At 46.5% G+C, this 24,753-nt stretch overlaps 1 protein-coding gene across 13 annotated transcripts in view; it reads right to left on the bottom strand.

The window, feature by feature from the left end:
• Positions 1-24,753, bottom strand: part of CLEC16A (C-type lectin domain containing 16A) — a 231,993-nt gene that overhangs the window by 185,437 nt on the left and 21,803 nt on the right. For all 13 annotated transcript variants that reach the window (XR_010124241.1, XM_054452621.2, XM_054452616.2 and 10 more), the window contains 6 exons: positions 21,699-21,847; positions 19,785-19,890; positions 17,954-18,077; positions 13,595-13,769; positions 11,576-11,629; positions 7,975-8,088 (listed from right to left, as the gene is read on the bottom strand). Coding sequence is in view for 12 of the 13 variants with exons in the window: in XM_054452621.2 (XP_054308596.1) it covers positions 7,975-8,088; positions 11,576-11,629; positions 13,595-13,769; positions 17,954-18,077; positions 19,785-19,890; positions 21,699-21,847 (722 nt within the window). In the remaining variant the exon portion in view is untranslated. The remainder of the gene's footprint in view (positions 1-7,974; positions 8,089-11,575; positions 11,630-13,594; positions 13,770-17,953; positions 18,078-19,784; positions 19,891-21,698; positions 21,848-24,753) is intronic.

The following is a 24,753-nucleotide window of genomic DNA, read 5'->3' as shown; positions in this document are numbered from 1 at the left end:
CTGCTGAATATCTGAATAAATAATACTGACCTGGCTTCAGGTAACTCAAAATCAGGTTAAAAATCACAAATATCCAAAGAGGCTAGCCCACTCATAAAAACTAACAATGCCACAGGGGGCAGAGGCCAGAAGTGGCGCATACCTCATTTGTCTGTCTTCACCCTCAATTTTCTGATTTTAATTGAAACCCAGAAGAAGTCACCAATGGCCCGATACAACCAGAAAAGGTCCCCATTCTACATGGAGCTGCCTCCAGCCTTGTGGCTGCCCCAAGCCCATTCTGTGTCACACTGCAGGACAGATATCGAAAAGCCAGCTAGGGTCTGAGTCACGAGGCTTCTTCCCCATCTGCCTCCTGCTCCCATCCCTGCCCACTGCGCCCACTCCATTGTTACCAGTTGGCTTCTCCAGGATGTAGCAATGAAGGCACTTGCCCCTTCTCTGGCTAGCTGGCCCAAGGCCAAAACCCCGGGCCTTTGGTCACAGTAGCCTGCGGCCCTGGCTAAAGGCTGCTCCCTTCTCAAGTACTAAGGGACATTGAGACCCTCCTCAGTCGTCCAGCCCACCTTCTGCCCCAGGAAACAGGGAGAGGCAACTGTTTCTCAGACAACGATACGCTCCTTAGTACTGGACCCCATGTTGCACTCTGGATTTTGATTATATCAAATCCTCTTAAGCACAGACCAGAGCTGCCACATTTAATAGTTCGGTGGGCAAGAATGGCACCTCAGAGCTGTAACTGCAGTGAGGGATTAGGGGATAGATCTCAATGGCAAAGCCAAAAGGGAGAATACACACCAAGTTCTAATTCCCTTGTGGGAATGTTTGCGATGGGTCAATTAAGGCCCTTAATTTATAGAAGTCTATCTTTACCCTTTGATATTCACAATCAACCTTCTCCCAGAAGCCTATTAGCATTTTCAGGAAGAAGAATGTGTGCGCCTTGGAACCAGCACTGATTAGCTGGGGGATCATGAGTACAGTCAGGGTCACTAAAAGACTCAGGAACTCTAATCCTGGCCGGAAGAGGTGCTATCCTGACTGATGCATTCAGCACATGGGCGACTCGGCTGACATCGGATACAAGTTTGAGTTGTAAAGAAAGCCCTGCAGCAGCGACCAGGGGAGCTAAGTCAATGATTAATGCTCTGAATCTGCAAACACACAACCCAGAGAAGCAAGGCTGCTACTTTCCTAGCCACTGGCTCCACACACCATATCCTGGTGGAGTATCCGGCTGGGCAGAGAGTCCTGCTACTAGAAGTGACAGGTGTCCAGAGAATCATCTGGAAACCATCCTAACTGCTAAACTGGTATCTACAGACAGACTGTCAATGTCCTTATGTGGAGATAAGCAAACCTATTCTGCCCCAGAATCCTCAGACCCTGACTTCACAACCTGCCAACCATATGAACCCACATTAGCAGTTAAATATTTATACTTTCCAGCTGGGTGTGACGGCTCATGCCTGTAATCCCAGCACTTTGCGAGGCCAAGGTGGGTGAATTGCTTGAGCCCAGGAGTTCAAGACCAGCTTGGGTAACATGGCGAAACCCCATCTTCACAAAAAAAAAAAAAAAAAAAAAGCAAAAGTTATCAAGGCACGGTGGCATGTGCCTGTAGTCCCAGCTACTCAGGAGGCTGAGGTGGGAGGATCATTTGACCTGGGGGTGCTGAGGCTGCAGTGAGCTGGGATCACACCACTGCTCTACAGACTGGGCAACAAAGGGAGATCCTGTCTCAAAAAAAAAAAAAAAAAAAACAACGACAACAGTATTTGCACTTTCCAGAAATTAAATCCGGGTCTGGCTGAATGGAGAGCACAGTATACACACAGAGGGCTTCACCTACCATCACTCAATGGCAATGGCTAACACTGGTGTTGCTTCACCATCACTGTTATTACTAACACTTTTCCCTCTGTGCCTTGGTGTCTGCTCAAAAGCCACCTCCCTGAAGGGCACATGGTGTCTGTTTCCACATTCGTCAGTCCAGAGACAGCTCGTAAGCCCAGGGAAGGAGGTCCCAGGTAGGAGGTGGAAGGTCACTGCGCAGCCTTAGGAACTAAGGTCATTATAATGATAACATCTAATATTTATGCACTTGCTGTGTACATAAAAAGGCTTTGGAGTAAGCACTTTACATGGCACTTAATTCTCATCATAAACCCATGTTTGCTATTCTCACTGGAGAGGTAAGAAACTGAGGCCCGGGAACACCTAGTAAAATCAGGGACCAGGATTTGAGGAGCCCAGGGAAACTGGTTACAGCACCCACTCCACGAAGCTGCCTCTGGAGGTGGAACACAGAACAGCACCAAAAGCAGCCGACTGCAAACCCAGCCACTGAGGCAAAGAGAAGGCGGCATTCAAGGGGCAGGCTAGGAAGTGACTTCTGCTCTGAGAGTCATTACAAGAATGTCACGAGAGCCCTTGTGACTCTGCTACCACTTAACCCACTGAGTCATTCATTCCTGCACTGAACACCTCCTGGGCATCTCTGGCAAGCCCCATGATGGCACAGGTGGCACAGGCATCTCCGAGACATGGTCCCTGTCCTCATGGGAGGAGGGAAGCCCAGGGAGGGCAGGGGTCAGGTCATTCCAGTGCACCACCACATCCCTCATCTCTCAGCACAAGTACACAACAGATGGCTGCTGAAGGAATGGATGAATAGATGAATAAATGAATGAATGCAAAAATGAAGGAAACCATTCCACAGAAACCCAAGAGGAAAAAAAAGTCCTTTAAAAAAAGTACCTACGAGTAATGATGCATATCCCAAATTCTAATCTATATGTTCATTCTGCAAAAACAACGAGATGTTAGCAGTTTCAGAATTAGTGTTGTCCTACTCGATTTCCCCACACAAGAAACACTATCTGCTCTGCATTCGAATTATAGCAAGAATTAGTCCTTAGCAGGAACCATATGATTTTAATGCACAGATGAACTTCAATTAGACATCCATCTAACCATGCTGATGTGTTTTCCATTTAACCCTAAATTACAGTCCTTTCAAATAACTGTGATCTCCCCTCTGCGTCTCTCTCTTCAATTTTGGTTTGGTTTTGTGAAAGGTCTGCTGGTAAAAATGAGGCAATACCAGTAACTTATCTACAAATTACGGGAAGGAGAAAGTAGGTTAAAAAAGACCAAGAAACTTAAAACAAGTATGATCAAACCACATCCGAGTTGGGCAGGAAACAATAGGAGTCTGTTCTCGCTCATAGGGAAGGAAGGTAAATCGTACCAGGACTATTATCAAACAAGTCACAGAAGGAATTCAGTCTGTGCTCTTCCCAAACCTGAATGATAGTCATCAGATTACAACCAACTTCAACTTCACACTGAGAGAAAGGTAGTAACTGGAAGCAGAAAGCCGACACATGTGGGCTGGCAATTCTCTCCACACTACAGAGTCTCATTTTCAGTTCAGGTGTCCACCACAACTGGCTTACATCCCAAAGGCAGTTTGTGTGTCTCTCACAAGGGAGGTGAGACCTTCATCCTAAGAAGACGCCATATCAGGAGAGAGGACAGATCTCCTAAACACTTCCCCTGACTAAATGGTTCAACTACGGCCAGTGTCCTAAACTGAGAGGTTGCCAGTAACCTGCAATTTGCTTTTGCTCAAACATAAATCCTATGTATCACTGTCAATATCCTGCTTGTGAGGTTGTACTAGAGTTTTGCAAGATGTTACCACTGGGGGAAACTGAGGAAGATCTCTCTGTATTATTTGTTACAACTACATGCAAATCTATAATTATCTCAGTAAAAAATTTCAATTAAGAAAAAAACTGCATAAAAGCCGGGTGCAGTGGCTCACACCTGTAATCCCAGAACACTGGGAGACTAAGACGGGCAGATCACTTGAGGCCAGAAGTTCAAGACCAGCCTGGCCAACATGGTAAAATCCCATCTCTACTAAAAATACAAACAAAATTAGCGGGGTGTTGTGGTGCATGCCTGTAGTCCCAGCTACTCGGGAGGCTGAGGCACGAGAATCACTTGAACCCTGGACACAGAGGTTGCAGTGAGCCGAGATCATGCCACTGTACTCCAGCCTGGGTGACAGAGCCAGACTCTGTCAAAAACAAAACAAAACAAAACAAAACACACCAAAAAAAATCAAAAAAACTAAAACTGCATAATGATGGATAAATGGATAAAGAAAGAAAAAGAAAATGTGGTATATTTCTTGGTGTACACACACACACACACTCAGCCTTAAAGAAATAAATTCTGATACATGCGACAGCATGGATGAATCTTGAGGACATTACGTTAAGTGAAATGAGCCAGTGACAAAGACAAATCCTGCACGATTCTACTTATATGAGGTATCTAAAATTGTCAAACTAATGCAGAGAGGAGAATGGTGATTGCTGGGGCTGGGGAGATGGAGAGTTGTTGTCCAATGGGTATGAAGTATCAGTCATGCAGGTGACTCTACAGAGCAATGGATAGCACATTGTACTTCTGAAGTTTCAGTATGCAAGATAAATGAGATCTAGAAATCTGCTGAACGATGCAGTGCCTACACTCAACAATAATGTTAACTATACAAATAAAAATGTGTTAAAAGGGTAGATCTCATGTTGTGTTCTTATCACAATTCTAAAAATGCTGCAGGCCGGCTCATGCCTGTAATCTCAGCACTTTGGGAGGCCGAGGAGGGCGGATCACGAGGTCAGGAGATTGAGACCATCCTGGCTAACACAGTGAAACCCTGTCTCTACTAAAAACACAAAAAATTAGCCGGGTGTGGGGGCAGGCGCCTGTAGTCCCAGCTACTTGGGAGGCTGAGGCAGGAGAACGGTGTGAACCCGGGAGACAGAGCTTGCAGTGAGCTGAGATCATGCCGCTGTACTCCAGCCTGGGCAACAGAGCGAGACTCAGTCTCAAAAAAAAAAAAAAAAAAAAAAAAAAAAATGCTGCAGGCCAGGTGCAGTGTCTCACACTTGTAATCCCAGCACTTTGGGAGGCCAAGGCAGGCAGATCACTTGAGCTCAGGAGTTCAAGAGCAGCCCGGCCAACATGGTGAAACCCCATCTCTACTAAAAATACAAAAACTAGCTGGGCGTGGTGGCACATGCCTGTAATCCCAGCTACTTGGGAGGCTGATGCTTGAACCCGGAGGCAGAGGCTGCAGTGAGCCAAGATCATGCCACTGCACTCCAGCCTGGGCAACAGAGACTCCGTCTCAAAATAAATAAATAAATAAATAAATATAAATAAATAAACAATGCTGCAAACCCCAGAGCCCAGCAATCTCTGGTTTCATCTCTTAGAATGACAAGTCTAGCTTCAGCACTGCAGAGGGTATCTTACAGTAAGACAATCTGAGATGAAGCCACAGCAGCTGTCTTCCGGCCTGGAAATCATGCAACCAAAAAAAAAAAAAAAAAAAAGTCCCGAGGGACCCAGTACATCTCCAGTTGCTATTAACATATTAACATCAATGTAGTCCCAGTTAGCAGTGGGCAGGTTTCACGGTAAACACACCTCATCTGATGGGGGCAGGCTCTGCGAAGCTTCCTGTAGAAACGTGCATTGACGGGGACCAGATCTTCTGACTGTTGGAGAAGATTCCAAAAATCTGGACTTTTCTTCCTAAATTTTAATGTTGGCAATTCAGAAAATTTTCTTTTAAACACTGCACAGACCAAACCAAATGAGTCTGGTGGCCAGTTTGCAACCCAGCAGGCACTTGATGGGCACTTTATATATACCTTTTTTTTTTTTTTGAGATGGAGTCTTGCTCTGTCACCCAGGCTGGAGTGCGGTGGCGCAATCTTGGCTCACTGCAAGCTCCGCCTCCTGGGTTCACGCCATTCTCCTGCCTCAGCCTCCTGAGTAGCTGGGACCACAGGCACCTGCCACCATGCCTGGCCAATTTTTTTGTATTTTTAGTAGAGACGGGGTTTCACCGTGTTAGCCAGGATGGTCTCGATCTCCTGACCTCATGATCCGCCCGTCTAGGCCTCCCAAAGTGCTGGGATTACAGGGGTGAGCCACCGTGCCCAGTGGGCACTTTATATTTTGCCCCCATCTCCATCAGCTCTCTAGAGCAGGGCTTGCGCTGCCTGTTTTCTAAACGGAGTAAAACAACCTGCCCGAAGACCAGGTGGCTGGCGGGGCACTCGGCACCTCTAGCTGAAGGCCCTGCTGGTTCTGCTAACTCAGCCTTCCGTGACTTACATTCATTTAGCAAACGCTAGTTTAAAAAAGTTGCAGAGAAATATCTAGGGCCCCATAAACTCTGAGTCAGCTGTACATTTGCCAGACCGTGTGTTGTCATGAGATGGACCACTAGGAAAATCTTTAACACATCACCCCTGTCACCTCTAGGCCAAATCCTCTCACCAAACACTTCTTCCCTTTAGAGCACTTATAAGAGTTAAGACAGTGAGTTATTTGCATATCTGATCCATGTCCACCTCTCTACTATACTGTAAAGCTCGAATATGGCACAGACTATTTATGACATTGTGTATCCCCAGAACTAGCCTGATACTTGGCCCAAAGAAAGAGCTTCATCAACACTGCTGAATGAATCAAGAAAGGGATAGGCCAGACAGGGGCCATGAAAAGGCCCCATTCAACTCAGCTGAACTAATGCCACCACCACTAACAAGGACAGAGTTTCTGGGAAGCTTTTCAGAGGCGCTAATGCTCCCCTGAATAACAAAATGACCTGGCCAGACCATCATACACCAAAACCAGCGGGAGGGCAGGGGCCTCTTGTAATTGTACTCCATGCAGTGGTGGCCTTTCATCCACAGGGTCACATTCCACCCATTCATGTAGGTGGGGCAGCAAATCTACTACCCCAGGGCGAGCTGGCCCTTTTACCAGCCTGGCCACTGCCTGAGCACCTGGCTGCAGAGAGGAAACCTTTATGAAACAGGCCTTGTATAAAACGCACTATGCTCATCTCACTTACCCACTCTAAGCTCCTTATGGCAGGGATCTCACCTGTCACTAAATCAGCTGCAGCCTGGCCTCCGCCTAAGTGAGATGGGCATTTGTGCAGCCCAGACTGCAGCTGATTCAGTGACAGGTGAGATCCCTGCCATAAGGAGCTTAGAGAGGGTAAGACCTTTGAAAAGGGGGAACCAGGTGTATCAGGAACCAGACTGTAGGTACAGTAAAGGCACAGGTTCAAAGGCACAAATGTTGGACATGCTGGGGGAAAAGCAAGTCAGATCAGGATTAAGGCAGCTGGAGCTCAGGACATGTGAGCAGGATCTGAGGGATGACAGCAGAGATATACAGAGGACAAGATGGGAAAGCTTCAAGAGAAGTCAAAACACTGGCCGTCAGGTGTTTTCCCTCAGCAGTGTACCAAATGGAACTCCAAGGCTCCTTCCTGCAGACCACAAACATGCTACTTAGTCCAAAGCTTGATGATCATTTAAAACTAGAGATTACACATAACAATGTGGATTTCCTGCTTCTCTAGAAACATGAAAAAACCTAGTAATCCTACATCCATATTCCTGCAGAACAGCAGCAGCCTGGGGTGGAACAGGAGCTGCTCGCCAAGGTGGCATACACTCTCCAATTTGCCACACCCCTCGCCACTCTCTACTGCCCTCACCTGGGGCCTGAGTCATTCATGGATGTTCATCGCCCAACTTCCGTAGACATTGGTTCCTCTGATAAGGCATTTTCTCACTGTGTCCCGATAACAGTGTCTCACAGATATGCAACCTAAGGCCCGGAGTGGTACAATTCCATGTTTAAGAACACACAATCAATCAAATCCAGGTGGTACCTGATCCCAGCTTCTCTTGGGTATGCAATCAAGACTCTGATTAGGTTCACTGAATCCCAGACCAGCTTATGCACCATCACTGCTATATACTCAGAATGTTAGTTTCTGATTTTAGAGAAACACACAGATTAGCAAAATGAGCAATGGTTTCCTATTAAGATCAAACAGTCCCAAAGCTAATGACTTACAGAACTTCTCTGAACATCCTGTTCAGTCTTAGCGTACATCTCAGACAGATCACCATTCAGAATGACTTCAGCTAACGAGTTCACCAGCGGTGCATGATGTATAATTAAGAAGACCTGGCGGAAAAAAAAGAAATGGGATTTGCATGAAAGTGTGCGGTATTTTCAACCTCTTGCTTCCTGGATCAGAAGCGACCAGGCTGGGCTACCTAAGTCCTGTATTAAGCAGCAATTCCTACGATGCAAAATTCAAAGAATGAGCCATAGGAAGCAGGACTCGGTTCCACTCTTGTAAGGTCAGTCTCTCCTTCAGACTGTTGCCTATTTGGCTGGCTGCTCTTCCTCGGAAGGAAGTGCATTAATGTGAGACTGTCCCTCATGGCTGGGTGAAGCCAAATCCGGCTGAAGTGGAGCAATGCGGGAAAGAACAGCCAAACCAGCACACTCCTTCCTTTCCACGGGCATTTTAGTGTCAAATTTGATTATGAGAAGACTAGAAGGTACTGTCCCAATACTTTAGTGATACAAGAAGAAGGGGCCGGAGAGTTTTGTTCCCATCAAGGACTTGGCAGAGGGTTGGCTACACAGAGATTCCATCACGGGAAGGAGCTCTGACCCTGTGGTGGGTTTTAGCACACGGGGATTCCACAGCATCATCAGTAGGTATGTGAACTACGGGGCTGAAAATTACACGAGACAGGCAAACCCAGCTGGGCCAGGATGCAAAATCAGAGAGCTGGCTCTGGGCTAAGCTGGCCCTGCTCCCACACCTGTTGCCCAATGTTCAGAGGACCAGCTTTAAGAATCAGGGTATTCAAAACTGTCTTGCAAAGCTGGCCTAGACACGCCTGCTATTTTGTTTTAAAATGTAAAGGCAAGAGGGTATAGCACAGGGTGTGGCTTATCTACCATTTGCATATAAAAGCGTGTGCATGTTTGTATTTGCTTATTTACATATGCATAGGCCAGGGTTTCTCAATCTTGGCACTACTGACACTTTGGGCTGTAACTGAGTATTGAGGGAGGCTGTCCCAGACACTGCAGGCTGGTTAGCAGCATCCCTGACCTCCACCCACTAGATGTCAGTAGCACCCCAGCCTCAGTCATGACAACTGAATGCATCTCCCCAGACATTGCCAGGTATCCCCTGAGGGGCAAAATCGCCCCTAGTTGAGAACCCCTGACAGATGTCTCTGTTAGGACATATGAGAACCCTGTAACCCTAATTGTCTCTGGGGATAGAAGTCATGAGCCCGAACAAAACTAGAATAGAAACCCGGTTTTTACCTGTTTGAACTTTTTAACTTTAAAAAACGTTGTTTAAAAAAAATTATTTTTTAAAAAGTGAAGGCAAAAATCAACACAGGCTGCCTCTGGGGAGTGCGGTTGGGTGCCCAGGGTATAGAACGAGAGACTTTTCACATGCCATGTTTTGTACTGTTTGAACAAGGGGAATATATTATTCCAACAAATATATAGAATTCAAATTAGATAAAAGGTACATGCAGAATGGCCATGTGGCACCTCCCTATAGAAGACTGCATCTTTTAAAAAAATACTGGGAACCTTTTCTATCACAGAGACCACATAGTATGATTCAATGAGTTAACCCATGTCCAAGGCTTGGCAGGCCCTTAAATGTCAGCAATGATGACTTTTCTCACCTCCCTTACGGCCGAATTACTGCCACACATCACTCTACCAACAATACAAAACACCACTGTGGTCAATCATTCTCAAATATCTATTACGTACCTTGTATGAACGCGGCCTTAACTGATCATTTATTCCTTCTTTTCAGTCCACAAGCATTCAGTGAGCACCTACAAAGGCCCCCCTGAACAAAGCAACCAATTCCTACCTGTGGACACACACAGTGCTCATTTTCCTGGCTCTGAACCCGAAAAAGACGGAGGGTGAGTAACTGTAGGGTACCTGGAAGCACGTGCAGGCCAGACTCAAAAAGCTGGGCCCAGCTGCCCACACCACACTCTGTTAGCAGTTTGGTTTTAGGAGGACAGCATCACCTGTCACATCAAATTAACGTCATCCATGAAAATTTTCATGGTTTTCTAGCTATGCTTGTAAAATAATTTGCAAGTATGCAATGATTTTATATTGAGGTAGGGGCTTTCAGGACACAGGATTTATACCTGACTTTAGGTTTTTCACACTTTTAGGTCACATTTTCATTAAGCTAAATAAAAATGCATGGGGAAACAGGGCTTTAGGTTGTTTATCTTTAAAAGGGATCTATTACTCAAGTTTGAGGAACAACGAATTACAAGCTATGTTTTCTGTGAGATACTGAAACAAGTAATTGGGTGCATGGGCTACTGGTCCTTTACTAAGCAAACCGGCGAGGGAGGAGTCTCAGAGAAAAGGCCTAACTCTCTCCACTGACGTTCCCGCTGTGGGCGGTTGGCGGCCATGCTCTCTGGAAGAGACCCTGCCTGGGCAATGCTCCAACAGCTGAAGGGTCCTGAGGATGCTTTCCATATGATTCCTGGGGCTGAGAACTGGCTTGCTTGGGTCCTGTTGGACTCCCAGAATCCCAAGCAGGAGATGCCGGCAGACTTGGAAAGAGGCAGCAGAAAAAAGCTGCCAGGAGAGGCTGGGGTTTGTGCTCAGCGCTGTCGTACAGAGCGGCATTCAGACAGAGTTGGCCCTGTGCAGAGCTCTGAGCAAACAGAGCCCCAGAATAGGACTCTGGGCTGTGAGTGATGGTCAGGACATGTCCGGATTGGCCTACCTGCCGGGGAAGAGGTGGCCTCTGAACCTCTCCTCTTGGGCCAAAAAGACAAAGCCCCGCCCCAAATTCAAAACAGCTGGGGATCAAGTTAGAAGGACAGTTCCTCATCAAAGCAAATAAATACCTGTGCCATTGAAAAAGCGGAAACAGAGTTCTGGGTAAATGCTGGACTACTTAATAGTCTAATCAGATGCCCTGAGAGTCTGGACTGCTTGTAATAAAAATATTTTTAAAGTTATGTAACTGGGTCGCCATGGAGTTTTTCCCTTCTTGTAAATATTACATAATTACACGAAGGAAACACACTTGTTTAAGGAGAGGAGGGAGACAAATTGGCTCAAGACACAAATCTGAGAGCTAAGGTTGCTACAAGATCCCTTCCACAAGGTAATCTGGAAACTAGAACTGCGATAAAGCCCTTTAACAATAGACTCATTTCAGGAAGTTTGTTACACCCAGGTTGCTACGTGTATACACGCTGTGGGTTCTGCAGTGTGGGGCTTCATTCAAAGCTGCAGGAGGAAAAGCGCTGCAGCCCACATTTCCAGGGCATTTCAAGCACTCCTCAGTTGTTTTGGAAGCCTCAGTCTTTATGGTAAAAATCAACTACACAAGTTAGGTTTGGTTTATTTTTCATTTCTCTTTGGATTTCCACCTCCTACCATGAAAAAGATACACACTACCTCTATTTAGTACCTGGAAAACAGCCCCCTTTTTTTTTTGCTGTTATTTTACTTCAGCATGGGGGACACAGAGAAGATGGGGTGATAAGGCCTGCGAATTTTCTTCAAGGCAGTGGCACGCCAAGGGACCCCAAATGTAGTGGGGACATTGGTGAACGATCAAGCATACCTGTGACAGAAGATAAAGAGACACCGGCAGGCTAATTTTCGGCCGTTCTCCTCCCTAGTGGGGGGTGGCAGGAGAGAGAGAGAGATCAGGTCACACAAGTGAGCAGCACAAAATACACAAAGCCAAAAGCCTTCTGTGTGAACAAAGGCGTCCTTTCCCACTGACTTCCTCCACGGCCCTAGGGCTGTCCTTTCCTGGTGCTACTCAAAAGTCCACTCCGCAAAATCCCACTCAATACTGTTTGCAAGGCCACTATTTTTCCATCTGAGAAACTTTTCACCATTACTCACGGATGAGAGGCTGACCCACGAGAACTTGCTCCTTAAGTTACCAAGCACGTTCATTTGCACCAGCTGGGGCACTGGACGCCCCGGCAGGAGAGGCCTCCAGGAGGCCCGTTCTTGGGAAGTTATTTTCAAAGCATGGGGGAGGAGGTTTAGGGCACTCTGGCCTTGGAAAAGCCCCTCGTTTATACTGAATTTCAAGATGCTCCATTTCACACCCACCCTGTTAGAGAAGAATCGTTAGGCCCTCATTTTGCAGCCGAAGAAATGGGCTCAGGTTCACTGCTTTAGGTCACAGAATTAGGAAAGGGAAGAGGCAGAATTGGAATCCAGGTCTGAACACTCCAATTCTCATACTTTGTCTCTGCCTCCCAGAGCTGCCTCTGGTAAAGCTAAGGAGCTTATTCACTTTTATAGTCTTCTCACACACACACTCTGTCTCTGTCTCGCTCAGGAAATAAGAGGAAAGGAAAGGAAAACCAGCGTGCTTTGAAAGGAATCTCCCTTGGGCTCAAAGCCTCAGTCCCGGCCGGGTGCCGTGGCTCATGCCTGTAATCCCAGCACTCTGGGAGGCCGAGGCAGGCGTATCACCTGAGATCAGGAGTTTGAGACCAGACTGGCCAACATGGTGAAACCCCGTTTCTACTAAAAATACATTTTCTTTTATTTACTCATCTGTAGTGAGAATCCTCAAAACTCCATCCCCTTGGGGCACCTCTGCATGGTGACCAGCTGGCTCTGTCCTGCCTCCTGCCGAGGCCCCTTTACCTCCAGAGGAACTGCACAGAGGCCTCCCCTCCAGAAGCAGCATTCCTCAAGGGCGGGCCCTGAGAACCAGCAGCACAGAATCAGAATCACCTGAGGGACAGGTGAGACATGCAGATTCCTGGTCCTACCCCGGAGCAACAGAACCAGAATCCCTGAGACTGCGAGAGCAACTGAGGCCCTGAATGTTACCCGCAGTCATCCCCACAGGCCTCTGGGGCCTGCTAACAGTGGACAGTAACCACCCTGGGACCATTCCCTGAGTGTGCTCCATTCCTTCCCTCCATGCTGCGCAAGTTCTGTCGCTGTCTGCATCTTCTCCAAATCAGTGGGTTCTGGCAACTACCAGAAAAAGTTACCGGGGAGGAGAACACTTCAGTGAAGGATGCACAGAAACCAAAACCCTACATTTGTAGATGTTTCCTGTTTCCTCCTGATGTCAGTAATCTTTTCTCATTCACTTTTATGGTCTTCTCACACACACACTCTATCTCTGTCACAGGAAATAAGAGGAAAGGAAAGGAAAGCCAGCGTGCTTTGAAAGGAATCTCCCTTGGGCTCAAAACCTCAGTTCTGGCTGTAATCCCAGCACTTTGGAAGGCCTAGGCAGGTGTATCACCTGAGGTCAGGAGTTTGAGACCAGCCTGACCAACATGGTGAAATGCCGTCTCTTCCAAAAAGTACTAAAATTAGTCAGGCATGGTGGTATGCACTTGTAATCCCAGCTACTCAGGAGGCGGAGGCAGGAGAATTACTTGAATTCAGGAGGCGGAGGTTGCAGTGAGCCAAGATCGCACCACTGCACTCCAGCCTGGGTAAAAGAGCAAAACTCTGTCTTTAAAAAAAACAAAAAACAAAAAAACCCCTCAGTCCTGATTTGCAATGCTCAGCCCCATTCCAGGGGACTGGGGACTATTCTTCCCCACTTGTGATGGCCTTCAGCCAGCGGGAGCCATGGGGCTGGACCCACCTTGTCCTGGTTCTCCAATGAGTACACGTAGAGGGGCAGGAAGAGCCTGTTGAGCAGGTGGTCCGTGAGCACATCGTTGAGGAACTCACAGTTGATGATCAGGATGTCATTGAGATAGTGCAGGTGGTCTAGGTGCTCTGCCACCAGATCACTCAGTTTCCCCCGATTCCGGTGCCTGCCAGGAGAAATGACCACCTCAGCCTGGAGGCCAACACCAGGAGCCTTTGAGCCTAACATCAATGGCCTGAGACTTAAGTCACTGGGGGTTCATCCATATATTTGAGTTAGTCTCAACAGACAATTATCCTGGCCCCTACCGGGGAGATACACAAGGGAAAATGGGCAGGTTTACTGCAATCAATTTCAGGGGACTGCTGGGTTCTCCCAGAATGAAATAAATGAAGCAAAATGCTGCTAAACTCTTCCAGCAAGCCACTGCATAAGTACAGCTACTAGCCACTGTGGCAAGATCCCCTGGCTCCCCAGATAAGCAGCACTAATGGAGCAATAAATCCACTGTAATTAAAATGCTCCAGAGGAGTTCTAAAGAGAAAAGCAGGCCTCCACAGCCGTGGCCACCCCAGTGGCCCTGACGACAGGCAGACATAGAGCAAAGACACGACACACCTCCCCCAGGCCCCTGCCCTGGAGGTCTCCGTCTCCCTGCAGTTAGTGACAGCATGCTAGGGGTGGGGGGCCAGGGGGTAATGTCTCTTGGGTGGTGTCAGTCTCACACTCCAGAAACAGCTGGTGGGGATGCTTTCACCACCCCCAAAGCAGTATGCAGCAAATGCTAGCTAGGCATTTTGTTTGTTTTGTTATTATTACCCAACTGATAGATGATCATTTTTGACAACAGCAAATTAAAATATAAAAGCAAATAGAATTCAAAGTCTCAAATCCACCACTAACAGATATCCACTATTAACATTTTGGGACTTATAACCCTAATGTCTTTTTTCTACGTTTTTACCTCTCCTAGTAGTAGTCACATCTAAAATACAGATTCTATCCGTCTAACTGTATATACATTTCTATCCATCTAACTGTATATACTTGAAAAAAAAAGGTAAAAACAAGATCAATTCTGCTTCTTTTACATAATTCTGGATAATTATTCCTTTTATTTATGTATTATTATTTTTTGAGACAGAGTCTTGTTTTGTCACCTAGGCTGGAGTGCTGTGGCATGAGCACAGCTCATTACAGCCTCAACCTCCCAGGTTCAAGGGATCCTCCCACCTCAGCCTCCAAAGTATCTCAGATTACAGGCACCTGCCACCATGCCCAACTATTTTTTAAAATTTTTTGTAGAGGGTGGAGGGGTCTTACCATGTTGCCCACGCTGGTCTCAAACTCCTGGACTCAAGTGATCCTTCTGCCTCGGCCTCCCAAAGTGGTAGGATTACAGGCATGAGCCACTATGCCCAGCCAATTATTTCTTATACTTCAACAAGATATTTTAGCTGGGTGCAGTGGCTCACGTCTGTAATCCCAGCACTTTGGGAGGCCAAGGCAGGCAGATTGCTTTAGGTCAGGAGTTCGAGACCAGCCTGGCCAACATGGTGAAACCCGTCTCTACTAAAAATATTAAAAAAAAAAAAAAAAAAAAATTAGCCAGGTGTGGTGGCATGCACCTGCAGTCCCAGCTATTCAGGGGGCTGAGGCATAAGAATCACTTGAATCTTGGAGGTGGGTTGCAGTGAGCCAAGATTGCACTACTGCACTCCAGTCTGGGCAACAGAGCAAGACTCCATGTCAAAAAAGAAAAGAAAAAAGATATTTGGTAAATATTTATAGCAAATACATGTTGTAAAGCCTAATAGTATAATGAATGTCTATGAACCCACCGTGCGCCTGAGACCTAGAACATATGCACAATGTTTTGCACTTTTCTCCCACTTAATAAGATACTTTGGAACATTTTCTCTAATGGTATATTTAAAGTGCCTCACTTTTTAATACTTTGGTTTAAAAAATATCAAAGTAATATATGCAGCTAGGTTTAAAACTCAAATAGCATTGATAAGCTGATAATGAAAAAGAGCAGCTCCTGGCCCAGGCTCGCCTCCTCCACTATTTTTTGTTTTCTTTGAGACAGTGTCTTGCTCTGTCACCCAGGCTGGAGCGCAGTGGTGCGATCTCAGCTCACTGCAACCTCCACCTCCTGGGTTCAAGCAATTCTCTTGCCTTGGCCTCCCTAGTAGCTGGGATTACAGGGGTGCACTACCATGTCTGGCTAATTTTTGTATTTTTAGTAGAGATGGGGCCAGGCTGGTCTTCAACTCCTGGCCTCAAGTGATCTGCCCACCTCAGCCTCCGAAAGTGCTGGGATTACAGGTGTGAGCCACCACACCCAGCCCTCCTCTACTTCTCACTGTCCAGAGGCAGTTACTTGTTTCTGCAGACAGTTCCTCCCATATTTCTAGAAAATCTGCATGGACTTCTATTTTGCAGTTGAGCCATTTTAGGTATTATCTATCGACCTCCTGTTATGACAGAACTCTTTCATTCTCTCTGCCCCTTCCCCACAAGTAGTTATCAGTAATTGGGGTTGATGTCATAACATTCGCTGTGGAGCCAAGTAGAGGACTATGATTTCATTTCCTTGCTTGTATAACTTTGTTCTTTCTACAGTTAAGTGTCTCATTATGTCTCGCATTCGTGACTGTTTAAATATAGAAGGCTTCTAGCTTTCCCAATTGCTCCGTTGGGCCTGCCCTGGTCCGTTTAACATCCTGACCCCATCTAGGTGCACCTCTCGCTAGTCCTGGGCAAAGCTGTCACCCTGGAGCAGTGGTTCTCAAGTGAGGGTGATTTTGCCTTAAAGGGGACATTTGGCAATGTCTGGGGACATTTTTGGTTGGTATGACTGGGGAGGGGTGCTACTGGCATCTAGCAGGTAGAGAGGCTGGTGATGTTACTAAAAATCCTACAACGCACAGGACAGCCCCCCCAACAATGGTACCCAGTTCAAGAGGTCAATAGAGCCAAGGGAAAGAAATCCTGCTCTGGAACTTCTAATCATCCCTCTGAGGACAAAAGCACCATCCTAATCTCTTTTTTAAAAGAGATTTATTGAAGTATAATTCACATACCATAACATTCAATTATTTAAAGTACACAGTGTAATGGTTTTTGGTAGAGTCACAGAGTTGCCTGACCATGATCACAGTCAATTTTAGAACATTGTTATCCCCCCTGCAAAAAAAAGCCCCTTATGGCCAGGTACAGTAGCTCACGCCTGTAATCCTAGCACTTCTGGGAGGCCCAGGTGGGCGGATCATGAGGTCAGGAGTTCAAGACTAGCCTAGCCAACATGGTGAAACCCTGTCTCTACTAAAAATACAAAAATTAGCCAGGCTTGGTGGTGAATGCCTGTAATCCCAGCTACTCCAGAGGCTGAGGCAGAAGAATCACTTGAATCCAGGAGGCGGAGGTGCAGTGAGCCAAGATTGCACCACTGCACTCCAGCCTGGGTGACACAGCAAGACCCTGTCTCAAAAAAAAAAAAAAAGCAAAAAAAAAAAAAAGCAAGCAGCCCCTTACTTGGCCGGACGTGTGGCTCATACCTGTAATCCTAGCACTTTGGGAGGCCAAGACAGGAGGATTGCTTGAGCCCCGGAATGCAAGATCGGCCTGGGCAACATGGCGAAACCCCATCTTTACTAAAAATCAAAAAAATTAGCTGGGCATGGTGGCATAGGCCTGGTGGTCTTAGCTACCTGGGAGGCTGAGGCGAGAGGAATGCTTAAACCTAGGAGGTCGAGGCTGCAGTGAGCCATGATCACCCCACTGCTCTCCAGCCTGGGTGACAGAGCAATACTCTGTCTCAAAAAAGAAAAAAAAGCCCTATACTCATTAGCAGTTGCTTCCTACGTCCCCACACAACATCCTAGCCCTAGGAAACCACCAATCTACTTTCTGCCCCTATAGATTCACCTATTCTGGACATTTCACAAGGCATAATGCTTTTGAGGTTCATCTACGCCACACCAAGTGTCAGCGCTTCATTCCTTTTTATCGCCAAACACTATTCCATCATACAGACAGACTACATTTTGTTAATACATTCATCAGCTGACAGAGCCCCTTGACCTTCTCACCAGCTGCCTAGCAGCCCCATCTATGGCTGTACTGAATTGATTTACCCCCGCTGCTCTGGGATGCGTCTGAGTTGTTTCCAGCATTTCATTATTACAAATAGGTGAGCAGGACCTTTTAGAGTACGGAAGTCCATGCTCTGCCTACACAGAGGTAGGGAAGTGCTGTTCTTGAGTTTATTTTTCCTTGATGAAAACAGAATTCTCCCGTAACCACCCTGTCTATCTACTGAGTGGCCCTGGGGGTGTCACTTACTCCTCATCAGTCTGCACGCAGTCATCAAGTTCGATCACATGGCTCCCGATGAACCAGACCAAATTGGAGAAGTAAGGAACAGCAGTTTTATCTCGGATGTAGTGCAGCATGGCCTGGTTATCCACTGAGAAAATTCACAGAAGAAAAAAAAAGTCAAGCTACCAAAAATAACTTGGGGAAGATTAAAAAAAAAACAAAAACAAAGCAAAACCCAAAAACCACAATGAAAAAGCCCTCTGCTATAATCTGAAATTGTCTGTCTTTCCTGGAAATACTTAAAAATGCTTATCTTATTCATAAAACTATAGTCATCAAGGCAGTTCTTATGATATTTTATATTTAAAAATAAATTAGTTGGGCTAAACATTAATGGTGCATGGGAGAGCCAGTTATCAGTAGCAGACTGAGCTAGACTACACTGAGAATTACACCATTCTCAAGCAAGGTATTTACATATAAGGGTAGATTAAGAAAGCAGAAAACCAGAGGTTAATAACTTACATGACACTGGAATAAGGAACACAGGAATCGTCATTGAAGGAAAAGCAAAAAACAGACAACAGTTAACAGGGTTAGGACCTGGGAAGGTAAGAGAGCTGCTCAGAGGGAGAGAGACTAGGGCGGGAGGCATCTGCACAGAGAGAGAAAGTTAGAAGGAGACAGGAGAAAACAGAGCAGGAGGCAGCAGAACCAACTGTGGCTTGGACCAGGGTCACAATCTTAGAAGCCTGCCAGGTTGGCTAGTTGCCAGAGGTCCACCGTGTGACCTGGGAGCATGGGCCTTGACCCCAAAGGGGCAGCTGCTTCTGTGCCAGCTGACACCCCCCCAACTGCAGGACTGTGGGCCTCGACTAGCCAAATCTACATCTTCAAGGTGCAAATCCAGATTATAATGGAAGATCTCCCAATTTTTAAATACTGGCAACTACATATTTTTTTAAAAACTAAGCCAATTAAAACATGTCTGATGGCTGGATATGGCCCACAGGTCCTCAGTTTGCGACCCCTGGGTGGGTCCAGTTGGGCTCTTAGAAAGGTTCTTAAATTTAATGTAAGCCCAGTGCTAGGCTGGAGTGAGTCCCTGAGAAGCCCCCACCCTCACTAGGGAGTAATAACATTTTGGCTCATGAAAGTCAAAGCCCTTTCATCCCTGAGAAAATAGTCCCATCTCCACTGTGGTGACTCCGGGGAAAATAACCCAGGCATTAGGCGGAGAACTTCCAAGCATCGCCTTGGAAGGGCAATTCCAGTTCAGGAAACTTGTGGCCAGGCAGCCTTTGTGTCAGTGCAGCGGAGAGTGGGGGAATGGCTTTTTCCCTGGGGCAATGTTTTGGGCATTAAGAACATCCTGAGGGAAAGGAGGAATTGTTAGTGCTGGGCTTTGCAGCTTGTTGGGAATACAACATTGCCCCCTGCTGTTCACAATGTGACATGTTTTTATATATTACTTAAAAGTCAAATTATCCCTTAGCTGTATTAAAGTATATTTCACAAGCCAAGACACAAAAATTTAAATGACACATTAAAAAGACAACTTTGTTTTCTCAAATTCTAAAACATAGCCACTCTGAATCCCACACGTGCCTGAGGGACATCATACTTCTATGTAGCAGCATGAGCAAGACTTCGACACGCCTGGAGAAGGCAAGGATTTCCATGAGCGACCAGCTAAATGCTAGGGGATTCCAAGTTTTTCATGAGAGAAGCTGCCACGGCTCATCATCAGTGCGCTCCCTCGTGACAATCGGAGAACCGTACGCACACACACGGGAGTGAGCACTTGCTGCCAAGTCAGAAATCAGCCGAGACACAAGCCCATGAGGACACTTACCTTTATAGACATTCAAAGTTATGGTTCTTACAGCAATTCTAACCATGCTTTCAGGGTGGTTGAAAAACTTGATGGCTTCTGTGTACAGGGCAAAGTCATTGGTGTGCTAAAACAAAAGAAATAACGAAAACAAATTACAAGCCCATAAGCCAGGCCTGGCCCCACCCCAACTCTCTGAATTCCATCATAGATTTCAGAAAAAGACAAAAAAAAAAAAAAAAAAAGTTGCCAATGTGAACCGTAAGTCAGTGGTTCATTCCCCATGGGGAGTGTAGAAAGGGACAGCAAGGCAAAGCCACAGAAGAGACAGAAGAGTCCAAGCCCGTGTGGTGTGCACACCCATAGTACCAGCTACTTGGGAGGCTGAGGTGGGAGGTTGGCTTGAGCCCAGGAGTTGGAGGCTGCAGTGAGATGTGATCGTGCCACTGCACGCCAGGCTGGGCAACAGAGCAAGACCCTGTCTCAAAAAAAGAAAAAAGAAAAAAGAGCAGTAGTAGTGGTAATAGTAGTAATCACTGATTGATTGGCTGGGAGTGGTGGCTCATGCCCAGAATCCCAGCACTTTGGGAGGCCAACAAGGGAGGATCGCTTGAGGTCAGGAGTTTTGAGACCAGCCTGGGCAATGTGACAAGACCTCATCTCTACTTTAAAAATTATAATTAAAAAAAAAATGAGTCCAGATAATGTCAGACCTGGGTTCATGGCCCATTCTTCCACTTCTCACCTGTGTAATGCAGTTTCCTAAACCCCTGAACCCCTGTTTCTACATCTACAACACCTACTTTATGGTTCCCAGATTAAATGACAGCATTGCTGGTCTTGCGCTTATCCCAGCACCTGACACCTAAGAAGTACTCAGTGGGATGCAGGGAAACATGAGGGGAAGCCTGGGGGAACCTTCTGAGAAAGTTTTCTTTGGAAGTTAAAAAGGGACACAAGAAGGGAAGTGATCTCATCGGGCATTTTGGCAGTGACAGCCACCCTGTGACCATGAGGGGTTGACCCTGAGGATGGATGCCAACTGTAGAGTCAGCAGAGCAGCAAGATGAGAAAGCCTGGGTCCTCGCTGATACGGTTGAACCACAGGATGAACCAGTCCCAGCATGGCCAGTGCCTGGGCCTTTTGGTATGGGTGATACATTGACCCTATTGTTCAAACCCCTTTTAGGTGTGAGGACAGGAGCAATTTATTTATTTAAGTTGTTTATTTTAATAATTCTCCCAAAGAATGTCAGGGACATTATCTTATCAACAATAGCAACGTCTATGATTTTAGGGAGCTACGTACATACTAGGCACTTTGAAGACATCATCTCATTTAATTCAACCCCTAATAACCCTACAAGATGTATATTCTTATTCCCATTTCTCAGATGAGGAAACTGAGGTTCAGAAAGGGACTGGGACTTCCTTAAGGTGACACAGCAGGGAAGTGACAAAACCAGCCCTGACTGGAGTTCCTGTTTTTCCCACAGGGCAACACTTCCCCAAGACACCATCTGGACATGTCTCCTCTCTACCAAGTATAAAGCTATCAGAACAAACTGAATTTTACATTAACAATGGAAAGTCTGGCCAGGTGCCATGGCTCACGCCTGTAATCCTAACACTTTGGGAGGCCAAGGTAGGAGGATCGCTTGTGCCCCGGAAGTTCAAGACCAACCTGGGAAACATAGTAAGACCCTGTCTCTACAAAGAATTACATTTTTTTAAATAGAAAGGTAACTTATTTAATTAAAAAAAATTTTTATGCATGCCAAAGTCAAAAGTGTTGCCGTGAAAATCATAACAAGCATATAAGAGCTTTGTAAAGAGACACAAGACCATCCAGATATAAGGCGCCGCCATAAAAAAAAAAAAAAAAAAGCCACTTGTGGCTTTACACCCACAGATGCCCCTCTGACAATTACTTACCTCATTATAAAAGAAATGGACAGTGTGGTTGTTGAGTTTTAACGAAAGTGTTTTCAGGAAGGATATATAATAGGCCATAATCTCCTCATCAGAAAAGTCAAATTTATGAACGATGATAGAATTTACATAGTTATTTGAGAGCAAATAATCTAGAGGGAGAAAAAAACAAAACAAGTTAACTCATGCTGGAGGAAAGATAAGCCAGGTAACAAGCAGATGACCACGTTAATGTACTTGAATCAGGTAAGCCTCTGGGTTGCTGGGATTAAACACACTAACTGGGAAGAGCTTAACTTTTAACCAGTAAAGAGATCATCTTTGACGCACAGTCACCAGGAAGTTCAAAGGCATCACCAGAGAACAGCCCTTCCCCCGCCCCCACACCAAATAGAAAAAAGATACTCCAACATTTTCTTTTCATTGATGGCAAAGTTCAACAAAGAGCTGGGAGTAGGGGGAGATTAGCTGGTGTGTGGGCATTTTCACAAACCACCCACGGATGAGGGTAAAAAGCTGCCCCCTTCTGCCATCACAAATCACATCATCAACTCTGAAGGCCACAACAGGCCACACTAGGGTTTTTTTCCTCCTTATATAGCAACATGATTTCATAAAGGTCCCTTTCTGCTGAATCCCTACTACATGCCGGCCACTGGGCTGAGTGCTTTACATGACCATTAACCATCACATGATCCTGCTCATTCTTCCCATTTTGCAGATGAGCAAAAACGTCTCGGAGATGTTAACTTACCCGTGCACAGAGACAGTCACAAAGAAGGGATTCAAACTTAGGTCCGATGTCAGAGTTTGTCATGCATTATGGGGGCCCAACAACGAAAACTGGGTGATGAGCGCGCAAGGGCACTGGGGTCAAGTGCCCCAGGGAGCTGGGGAATGGGAAGAGCAACCCCATTCCCTAGCTCCCAGTGCCTGGCCCTGCAGAAATGCAAGCCAGTATGGCGAGGGCTTTCAACAGTGAACAGAGGCAAAACCAGATTCCAACACTGCATCTCCTGATCCTGACATGTTTGCCACTGAAATAAACTAGCTTTTAAAGCTGTGCTGGCTGGCAAAAACATGTCTATCAGCCAGCTGCAGCCTATGGCCTGCAGCACGATATCTCAGTGTTGGGCCCTTGCCAGGCATATTTCCCTCTGTGTTCTTACCAGCCACCCTGCAAGGCAGGCACTGCTGTCCCATCGCCTGTCCTTTGGAATGTTGTGTGAGCGCTGCACCAGCTCACCTGCCCGGCCCCCAGGACGGCTAAAGGCAGAACACGATTGACACCTGCTGGGGGTATGGTTTGGAGCGTCGCTACTCAGAGTCTTGTCCTCAGATGGGCAGCACAGCAACCCTGGAGCTTGTCAGACCTGCAGGATCTTGGGCCCCGGCCCTGCGCCACGGAGTCAGAATCTCCAGGGGTGGGCCCAGCACTCTGCATGTGAGAAGTGCGCAGGGCTCCCCATGCGTGCTCGTGTTTGGGAAGCTCTGGGTTCAATAGTGGACTTGGACTGGCCTGCTTGTGTCCACATCTCGCCCCTGCCACTTCCTAGCTGTGCTGTGACCTTGGGCAGACTGCTGACCCTCCCCACGCCCCAGTTTCATGAAGCCAAAACTCCCTCATGAAGTTGTGGTAAGGGTTAATGGAGAAAATGCATAGGAAGCACTCAGGACAGTAGCAGTAGTCACTGATTCACTGGCTGTGTGAATGGACAGCATGGGCCGCAATGCAAGCACTCGATAATGTTAACTGCCATTCTTCTTCTTCTTATTACTATTATTTGGAGATTCAAAATCTCAGCTTTAGCCAGGTGTGATGGTGTGCACCTGTGGTCCCAGCTTGAGCCCAGGAGTTCAAGGCTGCAGTGAGCCATGATCGTATCACTGGAGACTAGCCTAGGCGACAGGGTGAGACCTGTCTCTAAAAACAAAACAAACAAAGAAAATCTCTACCATATTCCAGGACTGAAAACAGCTGCTCTTGGGTGAAGAGGAAATAAACCATTAAGTTATTTGGAGCCGTCGAGGTACCTAACTGAGGTCGATCAAAGTATTACTCAACAGTCTGTTGGGAATCATCAAAAACACCACAAAGAGGAATCTGGGAGCCAGGGATCGTGACGGAAGCCACAGTGTGGGCCTGTGGCATGGTCCTCCTTGGAAGTCAGTTCTCCAGGAAAGCCACTGCATTCAGAAAAGCCATTGGGCACTCTGAGCGGGCATGGCAGACAGGCTGTGTGGTCTGTAGTCTTAGAAGAGCGGTTTTCAAAATCTCCTGCTCATAACAACTACTGAGGCAGTGCTTGGGAATCCCTCCAAGCAAGGAGTCAATGGGTCTAAGGCAGAATCTTAGGAATCTTAATGTTTTTTAAGATGGGGTTATGTATATCACAAATCCTAAGTGGACAGCTTGACATATGTGGAAATATACATACACGTACGTGTATGATATGGTTTGGCTATGTCCCCAACTAAGTCGCATCTTGAATTGTAGTTCCCATAATCCCCACGTGTTGTGGGAGGGATCAGGTGGAGACAATTGAATCATGGGGGTGGTTTCCCCCATCCTGTTCTGGTGATAATGAGTTTTCATGAGATGTGATGGTTTTATAAGGGGCTTCCCCCTTTGCTGAGCACTCATTCTTCTCCTTGCTGCTGCCATGTGAAGAAGGATGTGTCTGCTTCCCCTTCTGCCATGATTGTAAGTTTCCTGAGGCCTCCCCAGCAGTGCTGAGTTGTAAGTCAATTAAACCTCTTTCCCTTATAAATTATCCAGCCTCAGGTATATCTATGTATAAAACACATACATACATAACCCTAAGTGCCCAGCATGATGAATTTTTACATATACACACAGTGTAAGCACCATATGACATTCCCAGCTCTCCAGAAGGCTTCCTCATGCCCCTGCCCAGTCAGTACCCGCTACCCCAATGCAACCCTTATTCTGCTTCTAGCACATTAGACTCATTTTGCCTGTCCATGAACCTCATCTAATGGAAGCAGACAGTACGCACACTTCCTATGTCTGGCCCCTTTCGCTTATTACCACATC

The sequence above is a fragment of the Pongo pygmaeus genome, chromosome 18 (assembly GCF_028885625.2).
Source record: "Pongo pygmaeus isolate AG05252 chromosome 18, NHGRI_mPonPyg2-v2.0_pri, whole genome shotgun sequence".
Classification (NCBI taxonomy): Eukaryota; Metazoa; Chordata; class Mammalia; order Primates; family Hominidae; genus Pongo; species Pongo pygmaeus.
Note: the sequence above shows the minus strand (reverse complement) of the source record. Positions and strands in the feature narration are given on the sequence as shown.